This window comes from Calidris pugnax, unplaced genomic scaffold (assembly GCF_001431845.1).
Source record: "Calidris pugnax isolate Ruff unplaced genomic scaffold, ASM143184v1 scaffold146, whole genome shotgun sequence".
NCBI classification, from domain to species: domain Eukaryota; kingdom Metazoa; phylum Chordata; class Aves; order Charadriiformes; family Scolopacidae; genus Calidris; species Calidris pugnax.
The window spans coordinates 196,608-216,363 of NW_015090869.1; the positions used below are offsets into that span (position 1 = coordinate 196,608).

The 19,756-nt window shown below is 39.2% G+C and overlaps 2 protein-coding genes across 2 annotated transcripts; both read left to right on the plus strand.

Annotated features, from left to right (window-relative positions):
- The first annotated feature begins 11,527 nt into the window (after positions 1 to 11,527).
- Positions 11,528 to 12,472, plus strand: LOC106890089 (olfactory receptor 6N1-like). Its single transcript, XM_014945672.1, has one exon. The coding sequence runs from the start codon at positions 11,528 to 11,530 to the stop codon at positions 12,470 to 12,472; it is 945 nt and encodes a 314-aa protein (XP_014801158.1).
- A 5,148-nt stretch (positions 12,473 to 17,620) lies between these two features.
- Positions 17,621 to 18,591, plus strand: LOC106890090 (olfactory receptor 11A1-like). Its single transcript, XM_014945673.1, is given in 2 exon segments — positions 17,621 to 18,347; positions 18,350 to 18,591. Coding segments are annotated over 2 exon segments (969 nt in total).
- Positions 18,592 to 19,756: the final 1,165 nt, after the last annotated feature.

Sequence of the window (19,756 nt, forward strand, 5' to 3'; positions counted from 1 at the left end):
AAGCTTGTAAGCTTGCTTTTCACATTCCTCCCAACCTTGAGAATCCTGAAGTTCACCATCTCATGGTTATTGCAGCCAAGACTGCTTTTATCTTCACATCCCTAATGAGCCTCTAGGTGAAGATGAGGTCCAGCAGAGCACCTCTCCTCATTGAATCCAGAAACCCTTGGAGGAGGAAGTTATCATCAATGCACTTCAGGAAAGTCCTAAATTGCTAATGTCCAGCTATGTTGTCCCTCAGTGTCTTTGAAGTTCATCATGAGAATGAGGGTCTGAGAATGTGAAGCTGTTTCTATTTGTCTGTTGTCATCCACTTGTTCTTCCTGGTCAGGTGGCCTACAGCAGACATGCAGTATAAGGTCACCTTTACCTCTCCTCTTTAAACTTAACCCATAAACTCTCTGCTGGCTCCTCTTCTGCCCCCAGGAAGAGCTCCATGCACTCCAGCTGCTCTCTCACGTAAAGGGTAACTCCCCCTCCTTGTCTTCCCTTGCTATTTGTCTTTAACAGTGCCAATGAAAGTGACAAAAAGGTGCATTGCTTTCTCCAAAACCTTCCCCAAGTATTAACAAACTGAAATCTGGCCCCTGCTCATACAGAATTTGCTAACTTCTTGCAATAACATTTATGAAATGGAAAACTATCAGTCAAGATAAACATCAACATCACACATTCATCTGGCTCACCCTTCAAATCCAGAACATTCAGGAAATTTGAAAAACAATGTGGAAACAGAATTTCAGACAGTTCCCTCACATCTTCATTTGAGATTTAAAACATTGCATAAGCAAATTTTCTAGAGGTATTCACATTCATTGCCCTTCTTTGTGGTTGAAGCACTTTTGCAGTAGGGAAAAAGTGTGCATAGGAAGGGGAAGCTGGAATTCACATTCATAGCATTTGTAGTCATAGAAACCTTGGTGTCTGAAAACCTTGGTGTGTTCTTCTCAAAATGGACATCAACACTCTTGTCCCTTCTCATAAAAAAGGCAATTTCTCCCATAGTGGGAGAACAGGATTCTGAAAAAAGTAAGCACAAAAGTAGTCATATAGAGGCAGCATGAATCCACATATTTAGATTTAGGCTCATGAACTTACATTTGTTCTCATTTGTTGTCTTGTAGTCAACTTCTGCCTCCTCCCCTCTATACCCTCCACACACGCTTTTGGGGTTTTTTTACTCCCCACTAAAGGACAAAATTCAAAGGTTAGAATTTTGTGGCTGAGACACAGCCTTCCCTGAGGTGATGACAATACCACAGAGCTCATTATGTCTCCAAGGATTTCAGATTCAGGCTGTTGCAAGTTGCTCTGGGTGACAAACAAAAGGACCCAGGACCTTTAAATAGGTTAGTAGAAGGCAGCATGAATCCTTAGAAGCTACTCCCTCCCCTTTAGTTTAGGAACCTGAGTCCCATCCCCCCACCAAAACAAAACAAAACAAAACAAAACAAAAACTAACCCCAAACCCCCCAGACAAAAAAAAAAAAAAAATTTCAATTAAATGAAGTAGAAACAATCCAGAACAATTATTATTATTGTTGTTTCATTATTTATACTATGATAAGAAATTCCACTGCTGAAGTGCTATTTTTGGAATAGTTCAGATTTTTAAATGTGAAACTGGAGAATCTACCTTTACCCCAAATCTTGCTGGCTAGAGGTACCACTTGCAAATATTGCGAATGACTGAGAATTACTCATCTCACAGGAAATGTCATGACACCAAGAAAGTGTCATTTGACACTTGATTCTATTACAGGCTTTGTCCAGATCAAGACCCTTATTAAGTGATTCCATCTGTAAAGACCAGCCTGGGGAGTATCAGTAACTCTAGTTACAACTGCATCAAGGATGGTCACAACTTTTCAATTGGAGTCCTTATTGCCTGTAATGAGCCCTGAAGGACGAAGGGTTCTCTGCTGTAATGACCTTCTGCAGCTAACAGTGTTTAAATGTCTGCAGACAGAAGAATGGCACAGCTAAAGCTCAGAGGTCATTGTACACTCATACAGTTAAATGTTTCCAGTTATCTTAGTGTTGGTTTAACAACAGAGTCGTCTTTCTAACATCCCAAATACATAGAAGATACGAGTCAATGGTCATACACAACATAAATTGGCAAAAAGTGAGGGTTATAAATATAATATATATGCAAGAAATTGTTTAGTTATGTTTTTAAAAGTAAAGATGTCATATAATGGCAATCTTTTTTGCCGTTAATTATCTCACATTGTTCAGCTAGTTTACTAACATTGGTGATGGTAAGGAACTGGTATGTCTGTGATGTTACGGTATCTCAGGGTTCGATAAGAAACAGGTCTTCACAGCACTTTAATCACATTTTGACAACATAAAAAAGATATTCATGGTTAAGGGAACTTCATGATATAGATAGTATTCTCTGGGAATCCCAAGGAAACAGAAAGCCTTTAGTGGCCTTTGAAACCAAGAGTTGAGTTAGGTCCCAGGGCTTAGGTTGAATTTCATTTTGACTTTCATCTTGCTATTGAATCCATATTTCAGAAAAAGTTAATTCTCATTTTTTCAAACTACTTCTGGTTTATATGTTTCAGCGCTTTCTGACAATGAAAAGTCACTGTCCTTCCTTTATTTCTGTAAACGGTTTTTCTGCCAAAAGTAGTGGTTATCCGGCTGTTTTCTTATTATCACTTTTTTTCCAGAAGTATCAGTTATTTATCATGTTATTAATCAGAAGCATGTTAAAGAAGAAATACTGCAATATAATCTGCACCCATGTAGCAAGAGTCTGAAATAATATATATAATAATATATAATATAATATATATAATAATATATGTTCTGCTCTTATATTTATCTGACCTGAAGAAAATGAAAATGTTAAACAAAAAACAAGCCACAGACTCCTACTTGTGACTGTCATTCCAGATTGTTGAGGAACACCTAACAACCTCATGAGATTTTTAACTGATATCAAACTAATTCTATCTCCAGTTACATGGATAAATAGCAAAGAGAGGTAAGTTTCCAAGACAGAAACCCTTCCATGTACATCCTGTATCTATGCTGCCTATGCTAGTGTGTACAAGGAGCCCAAAGCTATTAAGTGAACTTGCAGATGTGTTGTATGCCTTTCCAGGAACTGGTAACACTGGAATCACTGTATTTAGGTTGATGGTTGGACTAGATGATCTTAAATGCCCCTTCCAACCTAGGTGATTCTGTGATTCTGTATTGCATCCAAAAATGTGCAGATATCTGTACTTGGTAGTCCAGAACTGAACACAATACTCCAGGTGTGGCCTCACCAGTGCTATATAAAGGGGATGGATCACACCCCTTCACCTGCTGGAAACACTTTGCCTCAAGGAGCTGACGATTGCATTCACCTTTGCAGGAAGGGCACATTTCTGTTTCACATTCCACCTGGTGTCCACCAGGACCCTTAGGTCTTTTCTGCAAAGCTGTTTTCCAACTGGGTGAGCCCCAGCATATATTGGTGCCTGAGGCTGTTCTTCCCCATGTGCAGGACTTTGCACAATGTTCCTGTCAGTGCATTTCTCCAGCCTGCTGACGTCCCTCTGGGTGGCAGCACAACCCTTTGGTGAATCAGCCACTCTTCCCAGTTTGATGTCATCTGCAAACTTGCTGAGTGTACACTCTGCCCCATCATGCAGACTATTAATGAAGACATTGAACAGAAATGGACCCAGTATTAATCCCTGGGCTACACTGCTAATTTCTGGCCTCCAAATTAACTTTATTCCACTGATCTCCACCCTCTGGGCCTGGCCATTAAACCAGTTTTCAACCACTTCACTGCCTGCTTATCTGCTTCATCATCAGCTTCTCTATGAGGATCTTCTGAGAGACAGTCTCAAAAGTCTTACTGAAGTCAAGGTAGACAATATCCACTGCTGTCCCATCTACCAGGTCAGTCATTTCCTCACATTAGTTGGTTATCAATTTGGTCAAGCATGACTTTGACTTAGTGAAGCCGTACTGACTACATCTGATGATGATATTCGTGTCATTCACATGCCTAGAAACTGTTGCCAGGATTACATACGCAAACACCTTCCTATGGACTGAGATGATGCTGCCTGGTTTGTAGTTCCCAGGTCCTCCTTGTTGCCCTCCTTGATGACAGGGGTGATATTTGCTTTCCTCCAATCTTCGGACCACTTTTCCCGGTCATCACGAGCAATCAATGATTACCAAGAGTGGCCTTGCAATGACATCTGCCAGCTTCCTCACCACTTGTGATGCATTCCATGATGTCCCATGGACTTACGTATGTGCAGTTTACTTTAAGTGTTACCTGACATGATTCCCTTCCAGCAAGGATACATCTTGCCTTTCTTCTTGGCCTCTAGGACATGGGACTCCTGAAGTTCAATCTTGTTAGTAAAGACTGAGGCAAAGAAAGCAGTATTTCTGTCTTTTCCATGTCCTGTTCCCCATCTCATTCATGGGCCCACATTTTCCTTACTCTTCCTTTCGTCTCCTATATACTTATAGAAGTTCTCTTCATTTTCTTTGACATCACTGGCCCAATTCAATTCCATTTGTGCTTTGGCTTTCCTAATTTCATCACTGGATGCTTGGACAATATTTCTGTATTCCTCCCAGGTTACCTGTCCTTTCTTAGTGCTTTCTTTCTGTGTTTGAGTTTGGCCAGGAGCAATTTGTTCATCAATGCAGGCCTCCTGGCATTTTTTCCTGACTTTTTATTATTGGGATGGAATACTCCTGAGCTTGGAGGATGCGATCCTTGTATATGAACTAGCTCTCTTGTGCTTCTTCCATCTAGTTACTTATCCTGTGTGACTCTTCCAAGTAGATCTTTGAAGAGACCAAAGTCCAAGCTTGTAAGCTTGCTTTTCACATTCCTCCCAACCTTGAGAATCCTGAAGTTCACCATCTCATGGTTATTGCAGCCAAGACTGCTTTTATCTTCACATCCCTAATGAGCCTCTAGGTGAAGATGAGGTCCAGCAGAGCACCTCTCCTCATTGAATCCAGAAACCCTTGGAGGAGGAAGTTATCATCAATGCACTTCAGGAAAGTCCTAAATTGCTAATGTCCAGCTATGTTGTCCCTCAGTGTCTTTGAAGTTCATCATGAGAATGAGGGTCTGAGAATGTGAAGCTGTTTCTATTTGTCTGTTGTCATCCACTTGTTCTTCCTGGTCAGGTGGCCTACAGCAGACATGCAGTATAAGGTCACCTTTACCTCTCCTCTTTAAACTTAACCCATAAACTCTCTGCTGGCTCCTCTTCTGCCCCCAGGAAGAGCTCCATGCACTCCAGCTGCTCTCTCACGTAAAGGGTAACTCCCCCTCCTTGTCTTCCCTTGCTATTTGTCTTTAACAGTGCCAATGAAAGTGACAAAAAGGTGCATTGCTTTCTCCAAAACCTTCCCCAAGTATTAACAAACTGAAATCTGGCCCCTGCTCATACAGAATTTGCTAACTTCTTGCAATAACATTTATGAAATGGAAAACTATCAGTCAAGATAAACATCAACATCACACATTCATCTGGCTCACCCTTCAAATCCAGAACATTCAGGAAATTTGAAAAACAATGTGGAAACAGAATTTCAGACAGTTCCCTCACATCTTCATTTGAGATTTAAAACATTGCATAAGCAAATTTTCTAGAGGTATTCACATTCATTGCCCTTCTTTGTGGTTGAAGCACTTTTGCAGTAGGGAAAAAGTGTGCATAGGAAGGGGAAGCTGGAATTCACATTCATAGCATTTGTAGTCATAGAAACCTTGGTGTCTGAAAACCTTGGTGTGTTCTTCTCAAAATGGACATCAACACTCTTGTCCCTTCTCATAAAAAAGGCAATTTCTCCCATAGTGGGAGAACAGGATTCTGAAAAAAGTAAGCACAAAAGTAGTCATATAGAGGCAGCATGAATCCACATATTTAGATTTAGGCTCATGAACTTACATTTGTTCTCATTTGTTGTCTTGTAGTCAACTTCTGCCTCCTCCCCTCTATACCCTCCACACACGCTTTTGGGGTTTTTTTACTCCCCACTAAAGGACAAAATTCAAAGGTTAGAATTTTGTGGCTGAGACACAGCCTTCCCTGAGGTGATGACAATACCACAGAGCTCATTATGTCTCCAAGGATTTCAGATTCAGGCTGTTGCAAGTTGCTCTGGGTGACAAACAAAAGGACCCAGGACCTTTAAATAGGTTAGTAGAAGGCAGCATGAATCCTTAGAAGCTACTCCCTCCCCTTTAGTTTAGGAACCTGAGTCCCATCCCCCCACCAAAACAAAACAAAACAAAACAAAACAAAAACTAACCCCAAACCCCCCAGACAAAAAAAAAAAAAAAATTAAAAAATCAAGCCCCTGTTAGACACTTGGGAGCTGCTGAAGCGCAGCCAGAGGAGCTGCATGCCAGGACACATCCCCCACCAAACCTTTGATATCAGTGTCAACTCCAGCTTTGGATTTGAAATGAATTGAAATTAAATACATTCATACCCTCAAAAACTGAAAAGATGAAAAAGGTAAATAAGCTGCACTTTCTTCTTATATCTTCTCATTGATTCCTGTCCCCTTAACAGAATTGTTTCCATTTCTGCTGATTTTTATATTTTTGTTTTATACAAAAGCTGTAGAAATGTAGCAGCTCACAAAAACTTCTTTCCCCTCTCCTCTCCTCTCCTCTCCTCTCCTCTCCTCTCTGTCATTTTCCATCTAGCCAGATTTAGCTGTATAGAATCCTTGACATAATAAAAATTTTTAAAAAAAGATGTAAGGAATAACTTGAATTCTGCAGACATTCTTGGATAACATAATAAGTGAATAACACAGTGGTAATGATGACCAGCACTTAATGGTGCTTATCTTGTGTGATTTCTGATATGCATTTGGATTATGTAGATTGATTTGCTATGATTTTGTTCTTTATATAATGATGTCTTCAACTTAGTGTACTGACAATGTTCTTAAAGATTATTTATTTGATAGGTGACTCACATGTAGCAGTTTTGAAAAATAAGTATGAGGTTACATTTCAGAGGTCTTTAATTGTCACTGTTGTTATGACTTTTTTATTTTCACAACAAATACAATAAGAAAGGCCTTCCATAGCAAAGGGCAGGTATGATCTCTTAGCAATTCATATAATTCTAATAATAATTCTTACATATGGCATTTATAAATTAATATAGTTGGTCATTTATAAATAATATTATTATATAATGATCATTTATTAATTATATTATTATATAATTATATTAAAACAGCTTTTATTTAAATATGGAAAAATAATTACGATTCAGTAACAGAACTTATCAAGTTTGAAATAGACACCTGTGTAACACGCGAGGATAGCCGTAATGATAATCTATCAGAAACTAATTAGTACCCTGTATGTGTTCATTCTCAGATTCCACCACCATATTGATGATAATGAACTTAGCACCAAACAAACATAAAGGGTTAACTTTGACAGAGGAAAGACTGACAAGGTAAGATCTTTTAATTTACAAATGCTCCTTAACTGAACTGTCTCATGCTTTTCAGAATGCCAGGGTGCTCAACGGCCAAACACAGTCTTTGTGGTTTCTCCATGGCAACTCTAGCAAAGGCTGTTTTGTGTGTTTTTGTCAGGTAAAGTAGTCAGAAAGCAAATACATCTATGGCTTAAAAAATCCAACCTAAACCAAACCAAATTAAAACTTACTATCTGTTATTTGCCCATTACAACTTTTCACAGCAATATAACACAAGTGAGATCTTCTTGCAGAAGAAACCAAAATGCCATTTATGCAATGATACCTAGGTGTTACCTGATATAAGATGTTTAATAAACAGTTTGTGGTTTTCTGTGATTCTGCCAAATGAAATAAACTTTAAAAACACCTCTTCCTGTTTGTTACCAAATTGCAGGTGTTAATTACATCAGAGACTGATGGACAATTTCCTTCAAAGCTGCAGCAAATGACATTTTATTTTTTATTAAATATATTTTCTTTTGAAAAAAATCAGGCAAACCCTAACATTGGGATTTAATGAATTCTTCTTATTAATTTCATTTAATATTTTGAACAACAAAAGAAGGGAAAAATGTAGAATAATAAGAAAACAGTTTGATTACTAATTGGGTTTTTTTAGGTCTCAGGAAGGTTTTTTTTCTAGACTGATGTATTTGAATTTGGATTACAGTGTCATTTTGGATGTTAAATTTAAATACATGTCACTCTTCAGCTAATTTTCCTTCAAAAATATTTTATTTTTTAATGGCATTTTTTTGACTGAAGAGTTATGTATGCATTTGATGGTATTCGGGAGTACTTTGAGTTTCATGGTTCTTGAATACAAAAAGGTTTAAAGCTTTGGTTACCTAAAATAACAAACATGTTGACTAAAACACTGATAAATTTGTTGAGATATTATTTTTTAATCTGATGCTAAAATGGGAAGGCTTGGGGGTTTATCATCTGGTTTTTTTCTTCTTTTTTTTTTTTTTTCCCCGTAAGGGAAAAGCTTTGAGTCATGTTGTGTAAAGTGTTCTTAGAGAAAATGTATTTTTGACACAGAGAAATATAAATTCCCAACCACAGGAAACCTCCAATCCATATCTATCAAGTATTTCCTTGAGTCAAAACAATACAATACTGTGTTACCTGTTGAGTATTTTGGTTTCCACTAACGGTCTCAAAAAAAAACCTCCCAAAGATTTTGCTAGGTGTCATTGTCACCACAAAGAGATTGCTCATCTGAATATTTTTTGCTGTCAGGTAAAATAAACAAATAAAAGAATAAATACATGAACCTTGCCCAGGTAAATTTACTCATGGCAGTATTTCAAAACAAATTATATATTTCTCCTAATCTATTTTCTCTATTTTCTCTTTCAACTGCTTTCAGACAATGTTTGACCCCAGAAAAATACTCTTATCTTGACAGCTAAGAGTCTTTTTTATTATCCAGCTCCATTTTGCTCCCAGCAATTTTCATAATTTTTGCTAAACATTAATGGAGAGAGAGAATTCAGTTTAACTTCTCTGCAAGAGGTGGAGTTCTATATTTCCCTTCTTTTTCTGGTATTTCTTATGCTTCTCTAGAGAAAGCAAGCATGATCAGCAACAGTTCCACCCTCCTAGGTACAGTGAGAACTACAGTCAAGCTGTATTCACCTTATAGCCCACAGCCATCCCCACACATCTTCCCCAGATCATCATCTTCCTGGCTCTTATGCCAAAGCCACAGCCCTTGGGAGTCAATTAGTTTTGTGGGTGTTAACATCTTTGTCACAGAAAATAAAGCTTAACCTTGTCCATGAATCTCCTTTGTCCTTGGGTACTCAGTTGCAGTCAGATGGATAATGCCAGGAGATCATCTAAGGCTCACAGCATTTGAAATGGACAGTGCTGGATCCAGCTATCATTTTGATATATTGTTTTGCTTGCATCTGCGTCTGATAACAAGCTTTGTCTATTAAAGTCTTGAGTTCAGAGGGCTGTTTTTCCTGGCACTGTTAGCTCTCTTCCTACCTACACTCAAGACTTTGCTACCAACAGACATAGAAGAAAACTAAGTTCTTAATAAATGGCATACGATGGTGGAGCCACGAAGTTCTGGCAGGCACAGGTAATAGATGAGCATCACTGCAAATTGTTTTCTCTATGTTGTCTGGAGGAGCACAGCATCACTAGTGTGGGGAAAGGAAATACATCAGGTCAGGCTGTTTGTCAGCACAGCCCAGTATATCTTTATGGTATTCACAGATACATCTAATAGATCATCTGATCTCACTGTCAGCAGCACCTATTCAAGGATCCTGGCCCTGTCTCCAACTTCATAAACATCTTTCCACATTTTAGGCTTCTGAACATAGATCTTGAAGAAAAGACATATGGTCCATCTCCTTATCACAATTTCCCAGCCCGGCCAGGGTCTGATGTCTGGAAAGTGTTGTTGTCCTGTGAACTGAGTACAATGGAAATAAAAGGCATTTGTTTTTTCTCAGGAAGGTCTAAGGGAGGACTGAATAACAGACAGGACTGAGATACTCCTTTAAGGAACTTTCAGCAGCCTCAACTTTCCATGATGCAGAGAGTATTACTTCACTCAGATCCTCAGCTAGACATATTCACCCCTCCAGGTTATAAGCTGGATTTCTACCAATCTAGGTGTGAGCTGAGTACCTAAACTCCACTCAGATTTGGCGGAGGTCCACTGAATGTTGTCAGTGAAGCTTAGGCAGCAATTCATGTCAACCTAGTGTAGACTTTCCAGTAACTGTAATGAAAAGCCCCCTCATTTTCACTTACAGCAGTAAAGTTTGTAGAGCCTAGTCTTGACACCTAATTCAGACAGCTACTTTAGAAGATAATTGATATCTGGAATGTACTGTGGTTAGTGGAGAGAAAGTGTCATTTTTAGAAGGTGATTCATCCCTTCATAGAAAGGGACCTCCATTTAAGTCAATTAGATTATATTACAATGTTTTGTTTTACTTTAGAGAAATTAAACAAGGACAAAGGTAAGATGGATTTGTGTCCTGGTTGAAAGAGTTCTAAAGACAATTTTGCTTTTGTGAAAGATATTCTATTTTAATAATTACATGCTTTCAAAATTTTTAAGTTTTATTTAGAAAATTGAAACTGCAAATAAAACATTTTTGTTGTTGTGTTGACTTTTTCTGTTGTTTACTTCTTATATCTTCTCCCTGTTCCTTGTGTTGTTACTTTGGCCTTGATAAAATAATTGGTGCTATGTGGCAATTATACTTCTCTGTTTCTCCTTAAGGCTATTGTGTTTCTCTTGTATCCCCAGTCTCTCTAAAGCTCTTTTTTTGCTCATGGCTCTTCAAGAAGTGACTGTTTCCCATAACTGACAAAATAGCCAATACTGGTTAGCAGAGAGGTAGATATTAAATCTTTCATATTGTTGAAGTTATTTCAGAGGTAGTCAGGGACAGGCATTTGTCTTAATTGTGTAGGGAGACACTTACTTTTAAAAAACACCCTACCTCAAGAGTGACCCCTGGCCCTTGAGCAATGTAACATTTTAAGTTTGCATATCTTGCTATTGGGCCTGGTAGGAGTGCGTAGAGTAGTTTTGAGGCTTCAATGCTGGTTAAGTTACTGTTGGAAAAGATTTTTAATGTTAAAGGAAGTAATCCCAGGCTAGCATCATCCATGAAGCCAAAGAAAGTGATCCCTAGAGTGAAATATGCTTCATTTTCTCCTCAGAGGGGATTAATTTGCTCAACCAAAGGCAGTCAATGTATATGCAATATGAACAGGGGACCAGGAACAATGCCTGACTGAGAAACTCAAATATACGACACTGTAGATGTATCTTAGACATATAAAACACTGTTGGCCAGTCCTGGTATTGTCAATGAGAAAATTTGGGTTACCCTTGAGACTGATTCAGAAACTGGACACTTGACTGTGACAGGTGGTAAACATTACACCTCCCTTTCTCTTTGTTCTTCCCTTCAGATCATTCTGAATATCATTCCTTCACTGTATTTTCATTTCCCTAACCCCTCTAGGACATGGTTTCTGACAACAGCACTTCGGTAACTGAATTCATCATCCTAGGATTTCCCAGTGCCAGAGGAGTTGAACTGCTTCTCTTCACTACCTTCTTTCTGATGTACGCACTGACCTTCACAGAGAATGTGGCCATCATCTTGGTCATTGGCATGGACTACCACCTTCACACTCCAATGTATTTTTTTGTCAGCAATCTCTCCTTCCTAGACATTGGCTACACTACTGTGACAGTGCCCAAGATGCTGGCTAACATTGCTATTCGGTCACAGACTATTTCTATCACTGGCTGCTTCACACAGTTGTACGTCTTCTTCTTCCTTGGCTCAGCTGAATGCTTCCTACTGAGTACCATGGCCTATGATCGCTACCTGGCCATTTGCAATCCATTGCATTACACCACTATTATGGATCGCAGAGCTTGTTTATGGCTTGCTCTGGGGTGTTGGTTAGGTGGTTTCCTTGCGCCTGCCCTTCCCACTGCCTTCATCTTCCGCCTGCCTTTCTGTGGTTCCAACATCATCAACCACTTCTTCTGTGACTCACCACCTTTGCTGGAGCTCTCGTGCCAAGATGTCTTTGAAATTGAAGTCATCAACTTTGTGGTGGGCACAACAGTACTAATGAGCTCCTTTATCCTCACCATGATCTCCTATATCTTCATTGTAGCCACCATCTTGCACATGCCCACGGCTGAAGGACGCAGCAAAGCCTTCTCCACCTGTGCGTCCCATCTGACCATTGTCAGCATCTTCTATGGGACCACCATGTTCATGTATATTCGCACCAAGACTATCCAGACTTTTGAGTTCAACAAGATTGTCTCTGTCTTTTATTCTGTGGTTACTCCAGTACTGAACCCTGTCATCTATAGCCTAAGGAACAATGACATCAAGCAAGGCATGAGGAAAGTACTTCTGAAGCGAAAGGACACCTCCTTCATGTAAGATTGGCTTGAGGAGTAGTATGTGAAACTAGTTACTTGGAAAACCATTCTTGTCTCCAGAGCTTTTAAGCACACCAGTGAGGAACCAAAATCCTGTATATGAAGTTTCATCAGAGACAATATGAATTTCAAATTTCATTTTATCTTCTTCTACTTTCAGAGAAGATATTAATCTCAACTCCGCTTAAAGCAGTCATCTAGAAGTTAGTTGACTACATCTAAACCAGTAATCCAGGCTCCCACTGCTAGCAGTGAAGATGGTCCAGCATCTTGAAAGGGTAATTCACCACACCTTAAGATCACCTTCAAATGTTTATTTTATAGAGTCTTGTATCTCACATGTAAATACTGGTATTTCTGGTTTTGTTCCATTATAACACTTATACAAATATGCTATGCTTCTACTCTTTTCTGTAAAGTGTAGATACAATTTTATGATTTATTTTAGCCACATCTAATTCAGCATGGATTGTGAATGGTTGTATGGACAGAAATGTAAATGCTAATTTTCCAAGCTGACCTAGGTTAGCTCTGCGTAACTTTTCAAAACAATGCAAAAAGTCAGTCTGTCTGACCAGATAATTGTTCTGATCATGTTTATACTCAGCTCTTTATTAGAGCAAAGACTATGAGAGCGAGGACAGCTAAGAGGCATGGTTGCTTTTTTAATCTCCAAGTAAATAGATGGCTTCAATCTCAGAGATAGCACTGTCATGCTTTGGCCTCAGACAGCAACAAAAGGCCAGGTGGAAGCCACTCACTCAGACTGGACCCCCACCGCCACCATGGCCATTAGGGGAGAATCGGAAGAAAAAGGCAAAACTTGTGGATTGAGACAATGGCAATTGAACAGAACAGCAAAGGGAACAAGAAACAACAACGATAATAACACTGGGACAAGAATATACAACCACGATTATGATACCACCACTTGCCAACAGGACCTGGGAAGCCACAGCCTGCTCAGCTCCCCCGTGGTGACTTCCTGTCCCTCCTCCATTCCAAGCCAGCTCCAGGCTGCCCTCTGGGCATGGCTCACGTGGGATGGAATAACTGTGTCCCTGCTAGATCCTGGGGATAATTAACCCTATCCCTGCCAGACCCAGGACAGCACTTTGTCTCCATTGATTATAAAAAACATGTAGATGGCTTTTATACCACAGATAGCTAAATGTGAATGAGATTGTCCCCCCTGCATTCTCTGTAAAGCAACTGTTGCTTTTTAAAAAAACTTCCTATGTAACAAAAAAAGCTACTTCTAATCATAAGTTCAGGAAACAATATGACTAGTTTAAGAAATGTCAAGAGATGGAAAAATGTATATTGAAAACAAAAATATTACTCCACAGACTAAGCAATACCTTTGTTTCAGCTATATTTTTAATTGGTACATAGATACAAGCTAAAATGCCATAGCTGAAAGTAAAATTACATACACACTGTGTGATGTGGGATAACCCTGGTAGACAGCCAAGCACTATGGAGCTCCTCGCTCACTCCCTTCTCAGCAGGATGGGGGAGAAAATCAGAAGAGTAAAAGTGTGAAGAGTCATGGTTTGACATAAAGACTGTTTATGTCAACAGTAGAGCACACAAGCAAAGCAAAATGCAGAATTCATTCACGACTTCCCATTATCGGAGAGAGGTTTAGTCCTTTCCAGAAAAGCGGGGCTTCCTCATGCCATGTCTAATGGTTACTTTGACAGACTCCATAACCCCGAACATCCTCCCCTTCTTCCCTTTCCCCCAGCTTTTATTGCTGAGTACAGTGATCTTAAATGTCCCTTCCAACCTAGACAATTCTATGATTCTATGATGCCATATATTGTTGGATATCCCTTTGGTCAGCGGGAGTCAGCTGTCCCAGCTGTGTCTTTTCTCATCTTATTAAGCACCTCCAGCCTACTCGCTACAGGGGTGATGTAGGAAGCAGAAAAGCTCTTGATGCTGGGCAGTCACTGCTCAGCAATAGCTAAAACATCGGTGTGTTATCAACACTGTTCTCATCACAAATCTAAAACATGGCAACATACTGGCTGCTATGAAGAAAATGAACTATATCCCAGCCCAAACCAGTACACTGCAGTGGGCTGTGAAGGGCCAAACTCCAATCCAGCTGCTCTCTCACTACCCCTTCTTGACAGGACAGGAAGAAAATAGCATGAGAAAGCTGGAAGGTCAAGATAGACAGGGAGGTTGCTTACTAATTACTGTTGCAGGCAAAACAAACTTGACTGGAGATCTACTGGAGGTGTCTCAGGTTTTGTGTTTTCATGCTAGCTACACACGTCTTCCAGCAAACTGTGGGGTAGATGTGAAAGTCAGTTTAAGAATCCATATATGTTGCCTGCCTGCTAAGTCACGATTTCCAAAACCTCCAATGGGATTTACATTCTTCATTTCCATTATAGCAGAACAGAACAGAAACCCTGGAAACTACCTACATATTTATAAATATCTTGGGGATATTTGTATCAAGATGGGGAAGGACATCTTATTTCTTTTTCCGGTTCCTGAGCTATGTGTGTAGGTACCTTTTACTTTCAACAACAAGGTGCAGGCAACTCGAGAGAGTACTTCATCCCTTGCTTTTGTTGATATTCAAAATGGGTAGGAGGAGTCATTGTTTAGAGGTGTTTATTTTTCTCTACATCCTCAAAGGTAAGTCATTAAATCTCAGTCCTTGGTTATCTGCCTTCAAGTGATTTGAATCCCTCTTTTGCACAAGAATAAGTGAAAAATTTTGATGCTTTATCTGAAATTTTCATGTCTGAAATTTGAATGCTTTCTCCCTAAAAGCCTTTGATAATATTTTGACCAAAGTCCACACTTCTGTAATGTTTTGTAAGTTCTTTCTCTCCTAACCCCCTCCAGATTCCATCTTCTCCAACGCCAAATCAAGTCAGTGAATTAAGTATAGCCATCTCTTCTTAGGCTGCTAAGGAGTCATTTGCTATCTTCTTCCTGGAAGACTTAAGGACGGCAACCAAATCAGTAGGTTTTGCTGACATCCTCTTTATACAAAAAGGGTTTAGAAACCCAGTTTTCAGTTGAAATGCATACTCAGAGCATTGAAACCTTTTAGAAACACTTCAGATATTACAAAGTAATAGAATAGTAACTGCTATGGAAAGCAATCCTCCCTCCTAGCCCCTCCCAGCCCCTCCCAGTAAAAGAATCCTCCCAGTAAAAATGGAATTTTGAATTTGGTGTCTGAATAAAAGGATGAAAATAATTGTTGTTATTTTCTTGTTATTGTGTTATAAGTTATATTGTTTTTTGCATTTTCAATGAAACTTTAATGATGATGATAACACAATAATAACAGTAATCCTAAAAAGTTTTGTCTAGTCTGGAAGTAATTTCAATATTTAATTTAATAATTTAAAAACTCTTCTACTTCACACTTTCCTCTATTTCAAAATTAAAAAGGAAACAAGAAACCTGTACAATTCATCCTATCTCCACATGTACATAAAAACTGATCAAATGATTCACACCCCTAGAGTACCTTTTTTTTTGGACTGACTACAGTATAACTCCAGAGGACCAGTACAAACAGAACAGTTTAAACTGTGGCTGTCTACAGTTGGGTGTAATTGTTGGGGATTTTTTATGGTACCCCTTGAGGTGAATTAAACACATTTGTCATTAAATACATATTTAAAAAAAAAAAAAAAAACAAAAACAAAACAATGCATTGGGCAGAGTTCTACCACCATAAGCGGTTCTACAGGGAATCTGCAAAGATGTGTTACAAGCTAATTCCTTATTTTCACTTGCACCAGCACCCATCCTGTGAGTGGTTACATAGGGCACATCGGCCCAGCATGGATCCATCCCTCAGCCCAGCTCTGCTGACCTCTGCAACATAACCATCTTCCTTTGAGCTCTGTTAACAGTTAGTGGAGACTGAGCCAATAGAGTCACTGGACTTTTATGCACTGTATCCTGAAAGAGACACATAAACTAAGTCAAACCAATCACTGTTAACAGTCTATTTCCAACATAAAAGGAAGTTTTCAAAACTACTTCTGATGTAAATATCTACGTTGTCAATGTCTTAAGTTAGATAAAATTAATCCTGAATGCAGTGACAGTTTCACTGGGAGTATGGAAAAGGCTTCAAAAAGACAGAATGAATTTCTGTTCTTTGCCCTAATTATGGTTTCCAGTCACTGGTAATGTCTAGATACCAAAAACATGACATCCATGTAGATCAAGCTTCTATTTTAAAAAGCTTCAGCTAATTTCAGACTTAAGTTGAAAATAATAATAATTGGTTTTTGTTTGTTTTTTTTTTCTTAAACACAGACATTCTCTCTGAGGACCTCTGAACAGAAAAGGCATTTTGTTTAAGATACAAGTAGACATTTAGTAGGACTTAACTCTGCCCACTTAGCATCTTTAAAAATAGCTTTACATACTAGAAAATAAAGTAAAACCTGAACTTTAAATACCCTTATCTTTCCAAGCTCACAACAGGAGAAATACATTTGTTAGCTTTGTTACTAGCTACTTTGCCATCTAACATGGTTGCTTTGATGTTTAGAAAGTTACAAAAGGCTGAAATAAATAAATAAATAAATATTTGACTCTTACAGGGCAATGATATCTCAAGAGATGGAGATGAAAGCACAAGGAAATTGTATATTTCCATTGGACATAATGAAGCCTTTGGCTGAACTTCAAAACAAGTCACTGCAACTTGACTCTTCCCAAGCATCAAAGAGAGTAAGATCCACAGTGTCCACTGACAGCGTGTAGTACCAGCACAGATTTTTCTTATCTGACTCAAAGGCTGTAAGCCAACTTTCTGTTTTTATTTTATTTTTTGACATATTTTAAAAGAGGCTAGGTCTTTATGTTCAAAGTATGGCACTTCTGATTTAGACATGCATTTTGTGTGATCTTGATAGCTTCTGGAAGGGGATGGGTAAGTGATTGACTCTCATGGGGAAACTGAAGGAACTAGCCTCACACACATCAAGTTAGCTGGCAAAAATACCCTCTTGCGAAACCAGGATTTTTATTTGCAACCTTTCCAGGGAATTTCATACAGAAGATTCCTTTTTCTGTGTCAATTAATATACCTGTACTGAAAGTTGGTAGACTCTTTTTCAACAACTTTACTGTAACTCTTATAGTCATGAGAAGAGCAGAGCTTGGGAATGAAACAGCTGTTGTGGAATTTGTCATCCTGGGTTTCCAAAGTATTCCAGAAGTACAGTTTTTGCTCTTCTTGATGTTTCTAGTGACCTACATCACAACTGTATCAGGGAATCTCCTGATCATGGTGTTGGTTGTGACTGATCATCACCTTCATAGCCCAGTGTTCTTTTTCCTGGGGAATCTGTCATTCTTGGAGACCTGTTACACTTCCACCATCCTGCCCAGAATGCTGGCAAGTTTCCTAACAAACAAATATGTTATTTCACTTAATGTTTGTTTTCTGCAGTACTTTTTCTTCACTGGGCTAGCAGGTGCAGAATGTTGTCCTCTGACTGCTATGTCTTACGACCAGTACATTGCAATATGCAAACCATTGCGTTACACAACCATAATGCACAGCAGGTGCTGCCTTCAGTTTGCAGGCGGATCTTGGTTAAATGGGTTGTTGGCTAGTGACGTAGTGACCTCTCTGATGCCACAGCTAGCTTTTTGTGGCCCAAATGAAATTGATCATTTCTTCTGTGACTTTACATGGGTGGTAAAGCTCTCCTGCAGTGACAACCACTGGATTGAGCCTGTAACGTTCATCTTGGCCTCCCTTTTGACACTACCCCCATTTCTCATATCTTATGTGTGCATCAGCTACACTGTCCTCAGGATCCCACCCTCCACAGGAAGGCAGAAGGCTTTTTCTGCCTGTTCTTCCCCTTAACTGTGTTGACACTTTTCTATGGGACCCTGATTGTTGTGTACTTGGTACCAAAACCAAACACACTGGGAGACCTCCATAAAGCGTTCTCTCTCTGCTACACCATACTAACTCCACTGGTGAATCCCCTCATCTACATCTTAAGAAATAACAATGTAAAGAAGGGTTTGAGAACAGCTGTAAACAAATACAGCTTTTTTGACATGAACAAGCTCCTGTCAACTATTAAGCAAAACTGAAATATCAGCTTATAAAAACTTTTAATCTGAACATGGGGTAGTCTTTTTCCCTGGAAAGAAGACAAAGTTTCCAATTTCCCGAGAGTCTCATATAAGCGAGGGGCCTAGCTACTGGGCTGTTAGGGCAATTTCTTTCCTTGGACTAATTAACACGTAAGAATTTCTACAAAATACCCAACATCCTTATAGGAGAGAAACAGCATAGGTGTCTCCAATATTTCTGTGCTTGCCAAGTGTTTGGATTTATACTCACATGCAAGCTCTCTGATTTTCAGAACTGCTTTCAAGACAGCCCTCTGTCTAGTCTAGAAGTGGGAAAAATGACCTAAAAGTGAATGGAAGGTTATGAATACATTTAGCCCACCCTTACCAACAATACAGGTGCAGCTTTTAGAACCATGACCTGGGATATGGTGCTAAACCTAGACAAATTTATAAGCTCTATTTATATATGTCAATGTGTTGGTTCACATCCTGGATTGAGAACCGTTCTGTTCCAGAGACTTCTCCTGGCAATTCCTGCCAAAGAATAGATAGATTTCTACATAGATAAAACACCTGGAAATCATGGAGGAAGGAATGGTCCCAAAGTACAGACATTTGAACATAGGATAGGAAATGTTTTCTGCACTGTTAAGATGAAAAATGGCAGTAGATCATGTATGTGCTGGAGTGATCAAAGAGGTCCACAGACCAGCTCAGTAAAAGTATTCAGGAGAAAAACATTTTGAGGAGTTTCATTGTATCCACCTGAAGGTGCTCCTGCAAACACTTGAAACAGAGTCCCATCATCATCTGGGCAGGGACCAAGCATCCTTTCTGGGACATAGTGATTCACCTTCTGTTCTGGTTTGAGGTAAAACAGAACCAATTTTCTGTGCAGTAATTTTATTTATTAGCTGAGCTTCTTCTAACTAATTGAACTCTCTGAAATTTACAGCATATTGTGCAGACACTGCATAGAATAATAAAACCGGATTATTTCTAAATTATGCCAAGGAGTGGTATGCAGAGAGGCTCTTGTTTATACTTCTGGCTACAACAAGCCAGGTCAACTCATTTTGTTGTATGCCCCATTGGAGGGTCAGAAGAGGAAAAGCGTAGAGGGATCCCACCTGCAGGGAAGAGTGGACAGGAGAGGTGACCCAAATCTGACCAACAGCAT